Raw genomic sequence first — 14,652 nt, 5'->3', positions numbered from 1 at the left:
AACCAATTATTTAAAGCTAATTTTTTATTAATGCAGTGTTTTTAGAGCGCTAGAGACTAAAGGGTAATTGTGAATGAATTATGCAGAAGCATAAAGCTCATGGGCACCTGCAAGGGGGGCAAGAGGAGGCACTTGCTGCCTCCTGCATTTTCTAAATACAGAAAAAAAACTTTGTGTTCTTTACCAAGCTGAGTATCATAAAAGTTGTTACTACGGTTTTGGTAAAAATAAATTTTTTGAATCTTAAGCGGTACGGTTTCATTACAAACATAGTTTTTGGTGATGTTTCATTACAGTTTCAGAAAAAAATTAACTACTTGTTTGTACGGTTTCAGAAAAAAATCGCAATATGTCAGTACTATTAAGGTGAAAAAAAAAATTGCTCCAGGATTCAAACTGTTTCAAGACAGTCAAAGTAAAAATATTGTGAAAAAAGTTAAAATAATATTAATGTGAATCAATCTCAACTAAAATAATTGAGATTTGATCAAATTAATTTTGACAACAAATTATGCGCAAAAAATTGTTGATAAAATAATGAAATGAGATGATGATAAAATATAAAAAGATCAACAATATAAGAAATTTTTCGTTTGCTAAAATCTTTTTGCTTTTTTTAAACTTTTCTCTAACTAAAACATTTATTCTTTTAGTGGTTTTATTTAACATAAAGATAACGCTATTAAGATCTCTCGAACAAGAAGCAGCTTAAAGTGGAGATACTAAGTTAAATTATGACATGGAACACTTTGTAAAATGTAGTACAAAATTTCCTATTGATCTCTTGTATTGTTTGCTAACTTATCTTTACCAGCCTCATCCATCCTACGATTTAAAAAGTGACATTTTTAAATACCTAGTATTCCCAATGGTTATTATATTTACCTGGATAAAAAGGTGTCTGGGTATTTTGTGCCTAATTACTACAACCAGTTTAAAGGTGCCTTCATTACTAACCTTTTCACAAAGTATAAAAATAGCTGTATGCTATTTTTTTATTTTGTGAAAGGAGTTGTCCTTCAACATTATGAGTATGAAATTGAGAAAAGAGACATATTTTAAAAAAAACTTTTGATACAGCAGCTGAAAATGCATGTTAATCATCACATCGCAGAATTATTTATTTAACTTGTCTGAACATGCTCTGCAAGAAGATTCTCAGTCATAGTTGATGAAACAGCAGATATTTTAGGAACTGAAAAATTATTACTGAGAGTGCGGTTTGCTAATACGTCTCAAGAAAAGTCTATAATTCATGAGGAATTTTTATTTTTTTATAAATATTTACTGCTGAAAAATATGAACGTTGCTATGATATCTGATTATATCATTCAAAATTGCAAAACATTTGGCTTTCTCCTTAATAATTTGTTCGGTCAAGGTTATGATGGGTGCTCCACACTGGCTGGAAAAGAAAATGGTATTCAGACGAAAGTTCGAAGGATTTCCCTAAAAGCTGTTTTTGTTTACTATGCTTCACATAAACTTAATCTTGTAGGTATTGATCTAAAAGATGTTGCGGTGGTACAAAATGCTATTGGCACTATTAAAGCAATTATTGCATGTTTTCTTAAAAGCCCAAACAGGGATCTTCTGTCACAAATATTTCTCTTCTACGGGAGACAAGATGGAGCCGCAAGTATAAAAGTGTTTGAGTTTTTTTATAGTAAATTTAAAGATATTTATTTTGATCTGGAAGAATTTTCATTGTATATAAATGGAATTACATGACAAATGCACATCAGCTTTATTGTTTATCCAAGTCCAGCACATATTATTTCGCCATGCTTAAACAAGTTAGTAAGGCGCTTCAAACTGATTAAGTTGATCTTCCAGAATTCCAACTGCAAGTTCAAAAACTACTCAGTTTAGTAAAACTTCAAAGAAGTAAGTCCAGTAATTATTTCAGGGATGTTTTTTGAAAAAAGTACAACTTGCGCAGAAGATAATATTGAACCGATAATATTGTTATTCAGACAAACGATTTACATTCCTTAATTAGTTTCTCTAATTGGCTCGTTGGAGAGTCAATTTTGTGAACCCCTCAGTGTACAATTTAACTTAGTATTTCTGCATCCATCTAGATTATGCAAACTAAACTTAAAATTTTTTAAGACAATATTTCTACGACTAATAACCTATACAGCTTAGATAGTTTTGAACTGAGGCTCTGAGTTGGTTTGATTTTAGAACGCTCGAGAACATAACAGTAGCCAAGAATTCATCAACTTAATACCTTTTACAAAATTTTATCCAAGTATCAGGTATGCCTTACTAATGTTAACTTTACCAGCAACAACATGCACGGTGAAACGATTATGTTGAGTAAAAAAAAAATGTCAATGGTGTTAAATGACTGTCTGTCAGGGTTGTGCATGTTAAGCGTACACAGAGGCAAAATAAACTGCAATAAAAAAGACTTTATAGATAAAATTGTTGGTACATTTGGTATTGATACCAGACGACTTCAATTCTTGTTAAAAAATGAGTTTGATTTTAAATAGATGTATTAAGTTTTTTTGTGAGTACTATGTTTACTATGAATATTCATTGTGTCAGTAAAAATTATTGCTGTTATAGTACATACTATAGAAACAATTTTTTTAATGGCACTATGAATGTATATAGTAAATGCAGTACGCACAAAAAACATACAGCATATTTAAAACCAAGTTTATTTTTTAAACAAGAATTGGAGTCGTCTGTTATCAAAAAAAGACAATATTACATTACTGCGTACTAGTACACCATTATTTACTACAGCACCCTGTCCGTCTGTGACAAATTTATACTGTCTTCTTTGTTCTTTAAAAAAATATATATATATTTTTATTTATTGTATATATTTCTTAACCTTAACATATTGAACTGCAAGAAGAAAATAAGGCAAAAAAATGTATATATATATTACTGAAAATATTTTGACCCCTTTAAAAAAATTTTTGCGGGTGCCCATAATAGAGCTGTAGGTAGACGACATAGCGCTTGCTTTGTAAAAGAAAGGCCTAGAGTTCAAAGTCTACCACATTTCTTGTAGTACCATACTCAGTTTGATTCTTAGCAAGATTTTTTTCTGGTCTTAAATTGGGTCTTTTTAACCTTAGTAGGCACAAATTTTGCAATGGATTTAACATATGATAGGAGTAGAAGTAAAAGAAGAAAAATATAATACAAGTAAAAAGTATATATATAATAGATGTAAAAAGTATAATTGAAGTAAAAGATTAAGTCAGTATATTGGCATTTATCAATATTGAAATATTTAAGTTATTTCTTTTTTTAATATTTTTGTAAAGATATCTTTCAATAGTATTATAGCATGGAATGCAAAGAGATAAAATTCATACTGTTTTAAGCAATCATAAACTTTTATCAGAGCATTATCAACCAATACTTTATACTCTATGTAGGATGTGTGGCCACTTTTGCTGTAAGATTTTTTATAGCTGTTTGAACCTGCTTTTAACCTTTCAACTGCACAACATGAATTTTGATGAACACAGCCACTGAATGGGGAAGCAAAGGGATATGGTAGGGAATCAAACTTAGTTATTTTGCTTACAAAACCATTAGTCTACCACTCCTGCATTAAGAAATAGTGGTGTATAGTTCTACAACTACTACCAATATGTCACAGTGTTGCGGTATTCTGTCACTGTCACCAATGCATAATAAAAAAAACTTTTTGAATCTAAAATTGTGTTTGCTAAATACTGTTTGTCCAAATCTAAGAAATCAATTGATATGAGTACTGACTCATATCAATTGAGTTCTTAGATCATCAATGACACCATCATTGATCTTTCATGCAGATCTAAGCATGTAATTTGAAAATCATATAGTGGATAAAATAAGTAAATTTTTTAATGTTAAAAACCTATTTTCTTACTAACTGTCATTTTTTTTAGATAAGATTTTAGTTTTTAATTTTTAGTTAAGATTTCAGTTAAGTTTTTAGTTAAGATTTTAGTAATTAATTAAAAAAATTTATTTTAGTTTATAATATTTTGATATATTTTAACTAGTATGTTAAATTTAGGTATTTAATTTATTTTATTTTAGTTTATTTTAGCTTATAATATTTTAATATATTTTAACTGGTATCTTAAATGTAGGTATACACTTAAAAAAGTAACTCCTGGTTTGTTCAGTAAGTTTAATATCCAAGATCTTTTCATTGGTGGACATCCAGTTCTTGATACAATTGCGAATTCAAAAAGTAAAAATAATTTCTCGGGCTGTTTACAAGAAGTCTTATTTAATGAGGTAACTAATATAAGTATTTTACAGATCAACATAACCAGAAAATAATATCCATATTTAGGCATGGGCAGGATGTGCCAGTGCACATGATCTCCCACCAACCATTGGTGCTCCCCACCAGTTAAACAGACAAACTTGTTTTTATATTGAAGACATGATTAAAGTAGACACTAGATCTTATCCCAACAAAAAAAGTTTTATTGTAAAAAATAAACTTATAAGTAGGGTACTTCAGAAAAAATAAGTTTTTCATAAATACTTGTATTAAATGGAAGAAAAAAGAAAAAATGAAATCTATATTTAAACTAAAAAGTTTATAGGTGAAGGACCCCTTCCCCACCAGGGTAAGTTTTAGATTTCGGTTTAAGAGTCTTCAAGACTCGTACTAAAATGTATTAAAATGTTTTTTAAATGTGCCAAACATGTCTTATGTTTATTAGGTAAAGTTAAAATTAAAATGTAATAAATATGATAAATGATTAAATAAAAGTCTAGAAATAGTTAAAAATACAATTAGAAAGTTACAAATTAAATTTATTAAAACCTTTTTAAATTCAATTTTATTTTTGATTTAAATTATTAATTTTGAAATATAAAGATTAATTAAAGATACATTTATTTAAAAGTATATTTATAAAATTTTTTATTTTTTTATTTTAGATAGATATTGTTTACAAAACTTTAAATACAGAGAGCAGTCGTTTCCAAATGGTCGGAAACATCAAGAATGGATGCGATGTAGTAAAGTCCAAAGTATTAAGTTCAAGAGATAGTGCAGGTTTGAACGTTATTTTTTATTTATAAAGTTCTAATTTTTTTTTATAAAAATCGTTTTGTTTTGTGGTTATTATGTTTTTATACTTTAATATATGTAAAATTCTTGTTTTGTTTTGTATTTATTATGTTTTTAATCTTTTATGTTATTTATTAAAGGTCCCATGGTTAGTAAAAGTGGCTCAGTTGACGTTCCAGTTCAGCCATATTTTACTCCAATTAAACCTTATGAAGTCAATGATCATATAACAGCTCAATATGCTCCTGTAAGTCCGTTTTTGTATGATTTTAATGACAAACCCAAACCTTCAGTCAATCTATTCAGATGTTTCTAAATCCTATTCAGATGTTCCTATAATAAATAATAAACAAATAATGTAAATAAACAATGATAAATAAATAATGATAGATAATGTAAATAAATAGTGATAAATAAATAAATGTAAATAAATAGTTATAAATAATGTTAATAAATAATGATAAATAAATAATGATAAATAAATAAATAATGATAAATAAGTAAATTTAAAGTAAAAATTTAAAATTTAGTGTTTCAAAAGTTTTACTGCAGAGTTAAAATTTTTTTAAATTTTTTAACTCTCCACACCACACCAACTAACTAACTAGTCACTCCCCACAAAAAATTTAAATTTGCCATGTTAGTATTAGTTAACAAAAAAAAAGTTAATTTTTTTTTTTTTAGTTTTTCAAATTTTAAATGAAGTAATTGAATAAAAACAACATTATAAAAAATAACAACTAAATAATTATAATTGAAAAATGACAAATTAAATTTTTTTTTGCACTAAATTTTATTTCGTTGTTCTTGACATTTAGAAATTTATTCATCAGAAAAGTTCAAAAAAATTAAGTAAGCAAATAATAACATGGATAATTATTGGAATAATAGTAGGATCCATAGCATTGATTGTTGCTATCGCTATACTTGTACATGGCTACAAAAGACGTTATAGTACGATCGTTTTATCAAAAAAGGACAGAAACAGTAATTTGCTTAACAATTATAAATCGAGTCAGGACACTATTGTTATATATAAAGCGAATCAAGGACTTCTTCAACCACGTTTAGTCTAATAATTATTAAAATTTATAGTTATTTAGTCATGAACTAAATATGAGACGAATATTTCGAGTTGAATAGATGGACCGCATTTTCACAATAAAAGGTTACATTCAATGTTTAAAGAAGAAAACACTTGAATGCTCTCCAATGAAAATTACTTCCTACGAATAAGTTCGTTTTACACTAAAGGAATAGGAGAACACGAGGATACAGAAGAAAAAAATTAATGAAATACATATTTGTAATGTATATTTTTATAAATACAAAATTGTCCAGAAGCCGATATGGCTTGTTTCGCTTTTATTATTTATTTTTAATTTTTAAATTCATGAGACAAATTACAAAATATTCACTTTTTTAAGTGCTATGCATATTGCAATCATTAGGTAAAATTACCAATTTTTATTGTAAAAAAATATTTTTATGTAAAACGTGACGCGAAAATTTGAAAAACTTGTTTTAGTGAGGATAGTTTTGACGACGGTTTGGCTTTTTTTTTTTTTGTTTTTTACTAAGCACTTTTGAACGTTGCGTCAAATTATTGCGGGTTTTTCGCTAAGACAACGCTTTTTTTGCGACGTCTATATAAGTCCTTATAACGGCTTCGTTCGATATTATTTTGAGATATTAAAATTATATTATTTTTGAGATATTCCTATCGTTTATTTTTACGTTTTAAAAGCTCAGTCTTATTTTTAGTTACTGAATAAGTTTATTTATTGATTATCTTTTCTCTTTAATTTAATTAATTTACTGTGATTTATAAATTAAAGATGATTACCGTGATTTATTTTACAAAGAAGAACGCAGTGCAAAAGCTAAGTAAAATTATGATTTTTTGTAGCGTTCTTTATTTATAAAAAAAAAGATTTTAATCGCTTTTTTAGAAATACCATTTTGTCCGAATAATCTGTATTAGATGGATTACGAGTTTTTAATCTGACCACCGCAGATTAAACCGTACCTTAATAACGCTGTTTGTTATCAATTAACAATAATACTAATTTGGCTTAAATACTAACGTTATTCTAACTTGGATGTGTTGTGCTGATTATTTTTTATTTTATTAATTATTCTTATTAAGTATTATTTAAAAAAAAAAAAAAGCGAAAAAATTGCTAGTAAATATTCTTAATTTTACTTTACTTTTTTTTAAACTAAAAATCAAGCTTTTGATTCATTTTATATGCAAGGTACTTGGATTATGAGTCATCTTTCTTTGACAACATTAAAATAGAAAATAATTTGCTAAAGTTTTTGCAAAATTTATTAACGTTGCGTGGTAATAATGAATTCATAAGGAGGCTATTAAACGCTTTAAGAAAAATCAATCAAGCATAGGGTTTATGTAACAAACGCTTGTTAGAATTTCCATACCAATTTTTGCTTTTTATACAGCCTGGCTTATATGGACATATGCATTACCGATAGAAGTTTTAAGAGAAATTAATGGGTATTGTCAGATGTACACCGTTAAAAAAGCATAAACAATTTTTATCAAATCTCATGAGTTGTGCCTCGGATTTACATAATTTTTGTACTTTTGGAAAAATAATTTAATCTGCTTAAAACTAACGGGTGTTGCGGAAGTTATCGGACAAAATAAAAACGTCAATAACTTATTTATAAATAAAAAAACAAACTACTATTATATTTTTTTTAAATAAAGCATTTATCTTTTAATAAAGATAAATTATTTTTTATATGAAAAGACACCACCATCTGCAATTGATCTCAATTTTGCTCTGACGCCTTTCATATGCGACTGTAAAAAGTTTAAATCAATTTCTTGTAGTTTTAGTTTAATGCGATCAATCAAAACTTGCTCTGTTGAAGCTTGCCAATCTCCCTCGTAAACCTTCTGTGCCAAATGTCCCCCAAAATTTTCAATTGGTCGTGCTTGAGGCACATTTGGGGGATTGGATTATTTATCAAATATTGGTCCATCCAATTTAGAGAATCTTTAGAATAACGAGAACTTGCTAAATCTGGCCAAAATAAATAGTAAAAGTCTCCATGATACTTGTGAATAAATGGAAGAAGTTGTTTTTCTAAACATTCATTAATATAGATTGATGAATTGATCGCTACAGCCTTGGAAGTGCGAAACAATGGCTCGGACATATCACGGTCAGATATGGCTATCCACATTATTAATTTTTTTGGAAATTTCCTATAAAACGAACACTTTTTGGGCATGTCTTTTTATTGTTTGTGTAGTATCCAGAATTTCCAGGCATGTTGTCCCCTGCAAAACAAAAGTATTTTTCGCCATCGATGACTAGAAGAGATTTTGTGTTATAGAGTTGGTTAACTAGTTTCCTGCTTCTTTTCTTTGCCTTTATTTGTTGTTCTATAGTGTATTTTGGAGTCTTTAACTGACGACCAATTGTCTATTGATTTACACCGAATTTAATACCTATTTTTCTCTGACTGACCCCTTTTCGATTGTTGACAAGTCTCGTTAATTCGGCTTTCTTTTCTCTAGTCCAGGATGTCGGACGACCAGGGTGCTTTCTATCAGAAAACGATTGAACAGTTTTAAGTCTTTTTAGGTTATCATATATTATACTTCGAGCAAATCCGTCCTTTTCAAAATGATATACGATTTTTTTTTTTTTATATATTAGGTTTATTTACAAAAAACATTTTTAGTCGCTTTCGAAAAGATTGTCGTTCAGCTGCATTTAACCTCATTTTAAATAATTGTGTTTCAAATAATAAAGTTTATATTTTATAGAACGTTTATGCCTGCGCATAAAACCACAAAAACTAATTATTATGCTCAAATAATAAAATTAGGATTTGTCCGATAACTTCCGCATCACCCGTTAGTTTAAAAAAAGTATGTATTTTGATTTGTTTAAGAGGATATTGTTTAAGCTACTCAACCTGTCCCTACAAGGCATGTTAAGCAACTGTGTGGGACAAGTTAAGTAATCAACAATATATGAATATGCATGAAGTGAAATTTGTATGAATCATCTATAAAATTAAGATTAACAGTGAGTGAGTCTATAATTTATAAGACTTAATGACGTAAATAAGAGAAGAGAAAAAAATTTAATAGTAAGAAAGTGTCATTAAATATAAAAATATTATTTTATACAACTAGATTAAATATTTAAAAATGTTTAACCTTCATAGTTCTGAGCAAAATTAACTAATAAGTCTACGCGTAAAAAGGTAATTCTATAACAAAAACGTAAAAAAAAAAAAAAAAAGCTCTGCACCAATCGAAATACAATAATTTGCCTCCTGGTAAAACAAATTTCCTATCAGATAAACACATATATAGCCCTAGGTACAAGCAAACTATATAGCCCTAAATACAAAACTTGATAGCCTTATGAAAAAAGTCATTTATTAACTCTGATTGAGAAGAAAATTATTGAACATTGCATTTAGTACTTAAGTAACAAACAATATGATATAGAAGAACCTGTAGAAAAGCACTCACACATTTAATAAATGCACACACGCATATTTAATTATTTATTTACATAAGAAAAACATTATTGGTATGACTTAAATGTCATAACTACCTTGCCTTTTTATTATTTGTAGAAATATAAATATTTTTTTTAAACTTTCCGTTATCAACTTTTTTTTTTTTTTTTTCTCTTTCTGCACTAAACTTTATTACGTTTTTCTTGACATTTAGAAATTTATTCATCAGAAAAGTTCAAAAAAATTGGGCAGGCGAATAATAACAAGAATAATTGTTTGAGTAAGTAGGTTTCATAGCATTAATTACTGCTATTGTTACATAAATTAAGGTTGTAATTGAATAAAAGGTTTTTGACTGTTTTTGTCAGTTCTAATACTAGAAAAGTATATACATTTTTTAAATTTTCCGTTAAAGCAAAAAATGTATACATTTTTTGCTTTAGTCTAGTAGGGGTAAGTTAAGCAACTTTGAAAAAAATTTATAAAACTGAACCAGATGTTTTTAGTATACTACGTAGTATACAATAACCGGTAAGGAAAGTTTAGAAAATTTTAACAGCCGTTACGAGCATACCGCTCCGTGCCGGCAGAGTATTACCACTGGTTCAGTTTTATTTATTTTTTTCAGATATACTTAACTGACCCCTAGATATTTAATATAGAGTTTAAGTTCGAATACAAATAAAATGCTTATATAATCAGATAAAGAGCTAAATTCTCGATAAATTTAATCAAAATAATAAACTTTCTAGCTGTAATTTCTATAGGAGTCACATTACCAGAAAGTTTGGTAAAAAACACTTAGCTTATTTACTTTGCTCGACTTACAACATGGTGAAGCTAGAGCGTTAATTATGCCATGACATCATCCGAAAACTAACTATATAATGTACTGAGTTTCTTATTCAGAAACCCTCATGTACAATGTTAAGTACAGTACAATGAGTACAAACACGCGTACTGAGTTTCTTATTCAGAGACACTTACGTACAATGTTAAGTACAATAATTATTGTGGTATATAAACCACAAATTAAGTACAATGTTTTTCTCTACGTAAATCGGAACTCCTACGACTCATTTATAAACTTGTTTCTGGGACTAAACTCTTTCAAAACCTGGAAGACTGAAAATATAACTTTTTTTGAAATCGATCAAAGAAATCCAAATTTCAGTTAAGCAATTTATATCATTATGCATAAAATAGTTCCCATTTCTTTTTAAAAAGGTATACATTATTCAAAAAAAAAAAAGTTTAAAAAATAATTAATTTTCAATTAATTATAAAAAACAATTAATTTTTTTAAAGTGCAAGCAAAAAGATTATTTTAAACCATTGTTATTTCTTCTTTATACTTTACCTTAAAAATAATTCCAATTAAAAAATAATTTAAATTTGTAAAAAAACAAATGGCTAAAATGCAGAACGAATTGATATGAAAAACATTAAGTGCAAGCTCTCTGAGACTGAGATAGAAGGTAATACAAGCACTATCCGTCACTATATTACTGGAACACATGTTAATGTTGATGGCACCGTCAGTTTGAACACACCAAACATATTATCTTTTTTACAGCCTCGTAGCCTAAAATGACCAAAAGAAAGAGAATTAGTGACAAATAAGAAAATAGCAGACTTCATTGAAAGTGATGCATGTCCAATAAGTTTAATTAAAGATGCTGCCAGACTATAGTACTGATAAAGACAATAGCACTGCCAGACTATAGTACTGATACAGACAATAGTACTGATAAAGAAACGGTGTAACCAGACGGTGAAGTCTCTGAAAATATTATTTAATTAATTGCGTATATTTGTGTATCTGTGCATTGGGTAAACACGAAATGGAAGCTGGATTCCGTAGTTTTGCAGACACAAGAATGTTCCAAACGGAACACTAGAGGAAATGTCAATATTCATTTGCGGAATTTGCAGACGACTGGAGGATTCCTGATAAGTAAATTGCTGCTACAGTCCATGATAACGGCTTATATATAATGGACATTCTTGATAAATAGCCAGATGAACGCTGTTTTACTTACAGGCTACAGTTAGATATTGGACTTCCTGAAATAGTAAATATGCTTTGAGCTGCAAGGCAATTAGCGGCATACTTTATGCAAAATACGTTAGGAGTGCAGGAACTGCGTAACAAACAAGCTGCACTGAAACTTTGTGACGAAAAAAATCATTGAAAGTCATCATTGACTGCTCTACTTAATGGAACTCCTTGTTGCACGTGTTAGAGCGATTAGAGAAGCTACGTTGGGTGATAGGGGCTGTGCTGTCTGAACGAAATTTTACAACAACAAAAAAATGCGTCAACGGATGTAAACTTGTTGCTTGCGCAAGTCATTATACTGATAAACTTGTGTCTTATCTATCGGATTTGTCGTTGACTTTCAACGGAAACACCTTAGATTTTTGGTGAGATAACGCCAAACGTTACCTAAGCTCGCTATTTTAGCGCGCAAGTACATTTGCATACCATCAACTTTAGTACTATCAGAATACGCTTTTTAGACTGCTGGACATGTGGTGAATCGACGGCGTGCATCTTTTCGTAAGCGTAATTGGGACTTGTATAACATGGACACTTGAAGTAAAAAAAAAAAGAAAAAGTAAAATAAAATTAAGATATAAATAAAAAGAACAACTATCATTAAAATATTTATTTTTTAACGGGAACCCAGGTACCTGTTCATTCATTTGAAGGGTACTCGGGCATACATTTTTTCGATTTTAGACAGTTCTAATTTGATGTAAAGAACATTTTTGGATGTTTCAGTTATAACTCTGTATTTCATCTTGGATTATGAAAGCAGTGTATTCTGTAAAGCTTCCAATAATGATAATGCATGATCGATAAGATAAGATCAATAATGACCGATCTGTTTTTTGTTTAAAATGATTAAGAGTTTAATTGAGAGTTTGAAGTTTTTTATCCCGCGAATTGACAACTGACGCAATTGTAATTTCTACATTTTTGATCCAACAAAACGTTGCTTAGACAAATGCGCCTTAAATCGTTTAACCAGACTCTTTTATCCTTTGCCACTGTACCACACAGTCCCAAAGTTTCTGTTTCCTCTCCCCTAAGTGAGGTCAGCCATCTTCATGAGAAAGCAGCAAGTTCCTCAGCGTGAAAGATGTTAAAGATGCAAACTACAGTTTTGCATGTGTAGTTGAGTAGAGGAGATTTTACAAATACGTTTGAAACAAAAAAATCAGTTTACAATCAAACATGTTTTTTTTTTCTCTCTCTCCATTTTGTGCCGTATAAAAATATAAATACAACCAATATTTCCAATATACAGATGGCCGGAGCAGGAAGAAGACACAATTTGTCTTATCGCCATTATACTTCCTAACCCCTCAGTTATATTTTATAATGTGACTCCGATATACAGTGATTTGCCAAATTATTAGGGACAGTTTACTTTTTTTGTAATTTTAAATTTTAAATAGATTTAATGAATAAATGCTTAACTTGTAGTTTCTTTTTTAAATTGTTTTAATCGTTGGAGGGCTTTATTTTGAATATAAAGCAACATAATTACTTTTTTTTTTTAAATGTGTTAGCATAACAGTATAGGTAAAATGTTTTATATATTATGATCCTTTGCTACGATAAATTCTTTCATATCAGGTGAATGTCCCTGCCAACGTAACTTTGCTACGATAAATTCTTTCATATCAGGTGAATGTCCCTGTAACGTAGGGTAGCGCACTGGCCTCAGAAACTAAGGATCCGTGGTTCAAACCCCAACCTCTGGGCAAGTTTCACGACATCGGTTAGGAAGGAGGCGTAAACTTCCTATTAAATGCTCATCCGCGAAGTTCTGTGACAAGACCATAAGGACTTCTTATGGCAACTAAATGAAATTAAAAAAAAAAAAAATTTTAAAAAAATTCTTTGGATAGAATATCCGAAAGTTGTTTAAATTTTTTTTCTAAACTTTTAATAATTTTTGTATGAGCGATGAGTGAAAAAACTTAAAAAACAAAAATATACACCTAAACTTGTATGTATGGAAAACGTTTCGAATATCCGGAAAAACTAAAAGTTAAAAAATAATCCCTGTTAAACGCAATTTATTTTGCCTAATTTAGTCTCGGTACTAAATGAAAAATTAAAAAGTATTTATGTTAAGTTAAAAGACGTCTAGAGTTTATTTACTTTCATTTTTTTTTAAATCAACCAAGTTGTTTTATTGCGGATTGTTTTATAGGCTTTTTGATTGTCCAACCTAATTTTTATTAACATGAAATGAACCTGTAATAACGGATGTTTTAATTTTCTTGACATTTTTGGAAGTAACCATATAGTTACTTTAGCCGAAGCTAGCTTGAAATTAATAAACTATTCATGCAAACTTCTCTTTAAAAAAATAACCCTTTTTATTATCATCAAGATTCACTAAAGAAAAATCTGAGGCAATCCATGCCAGACATTGACACCCACCCACCTCAAGGTTAGGGAGTTCTTGTTTCGAGGCTCCAATTTAATTTTTTAAAAAGCATTTTAATTTAATACAAGTACAAACTTACCCAGGTTAACAAGATTACCAAAAAAAGGTTAACAAGATTACCAAAAAAAGCTGCCTTGCAATATATCTACCCTGCCATATGTGCCATTACAGAAATACGATAAAACAGCAACAGTAAACGTTGTATATAAATGTTAATGTATTATCATGTTTATTATAAAGTCTTTTATGGTAAACATGTTTCATGATAAACAACTTCTTTATACTTTAACACAGAAATAAAATTGTTTTATATGCTGCCACAAAAGCATTTTTTTTAGTTGCAAAATGAGAAAAATATGAAAACAGTCTAAACCTATTATAATAAATCAAACTATTATAATAAATTATTGTATAAAATGAATTAAAAGTTATTAAGTAAAAATTTGCCATTTTGTTTTTTAAAGTTAAGAGCAAATATAATTGTATTATTAAATATCCTTTTAAAATCACTTTTACAAAGGAAGAGGCATTTCTTTGATTCTGTCACGTAGCTCTGTAAAGGAACTATCATAAGCGTCATCTTTTTTAACCAAAACAACACAAGTTGCT

The 14,652-nt window shown here is 28.8% G+C and overlaps 2 protein-coding genes across 6 annotated transcripts in view; one reads left to right on the top strand and one right to left on the bottom strand.

The window, feature by feature from the left end:
- Nucleotides 1-6,404, top strand: part of LOC100206112 (neurexin-3) — a 32,283-nt gene extending 25,879 nt beyond the window's left edge. For all 5 annotated transcript variants that reach the window (XM_065803885.1, XM_065803886.1, XM_065803884.1 and 2 more), the window contains 4 exons: nucleotides 4,116-4,266; nucleotides 4,924-5,041; nucleotides 5,197-5,303; nucleotides 5,875-6,404. In XM_065803885.1, coding sequence (XP_065659957.1) covers nucleotides 4,116-4,266; nucleotides 4,924-5,041; nucleotides 5,197-5,303; nucleotides 5,875-6,132 — 634 coding nt within the window. In that variant the 3' untranslated portion in view covers nucleotides 6,133-6,404. The remainder of the gene's footprint in view (nucleotides 1-4,115; nucleotides 4,267-4,923; nucleotides 5,042-5,196; nucleotides 5,304-5,874) is intronic.
- Nucleotides 6,405-14,400: 7,996 nt separating this feature from the next.
- Nucleotides 14,401-14,652, bottom strand: part of LOC100198913 (H/ACA ribonucleoprotein complex subunit 2-like protein) — a 685-nt gene continuing 433 nt past the window's right edge. Inside the window, exon 1 of the mRNA XM_065803881.1 lies at nucleotides 14,401-14,652. This exon is cut by the window's right edge and continues 433 nt beyond it. Coding sequence (XP_065659953.1) covers nucleotides 14,556-14,652 — 97 coding nt within the window. The 3' untranslated portion in view covers nucleotides 14,401-14,555.

This window comes from Hydra vulgaris, chromosome 08, assembly GCF_038396675.1.
Source record: "Hydra vulgaris chromosome 08, alternate assembly HydraT2T_AEP".
NCBI classification, from domain to species: Eukaryota; Metazoa; Cnidaria; class Hydrozoa; order Anthoathecata; family Hydridae; genus Hydra; species Hydra vulgaris.
Note: the sequence above shows the minus strand (reverse complement) of the source record. Positions and strands in the feature narration are given on the sequence as shown.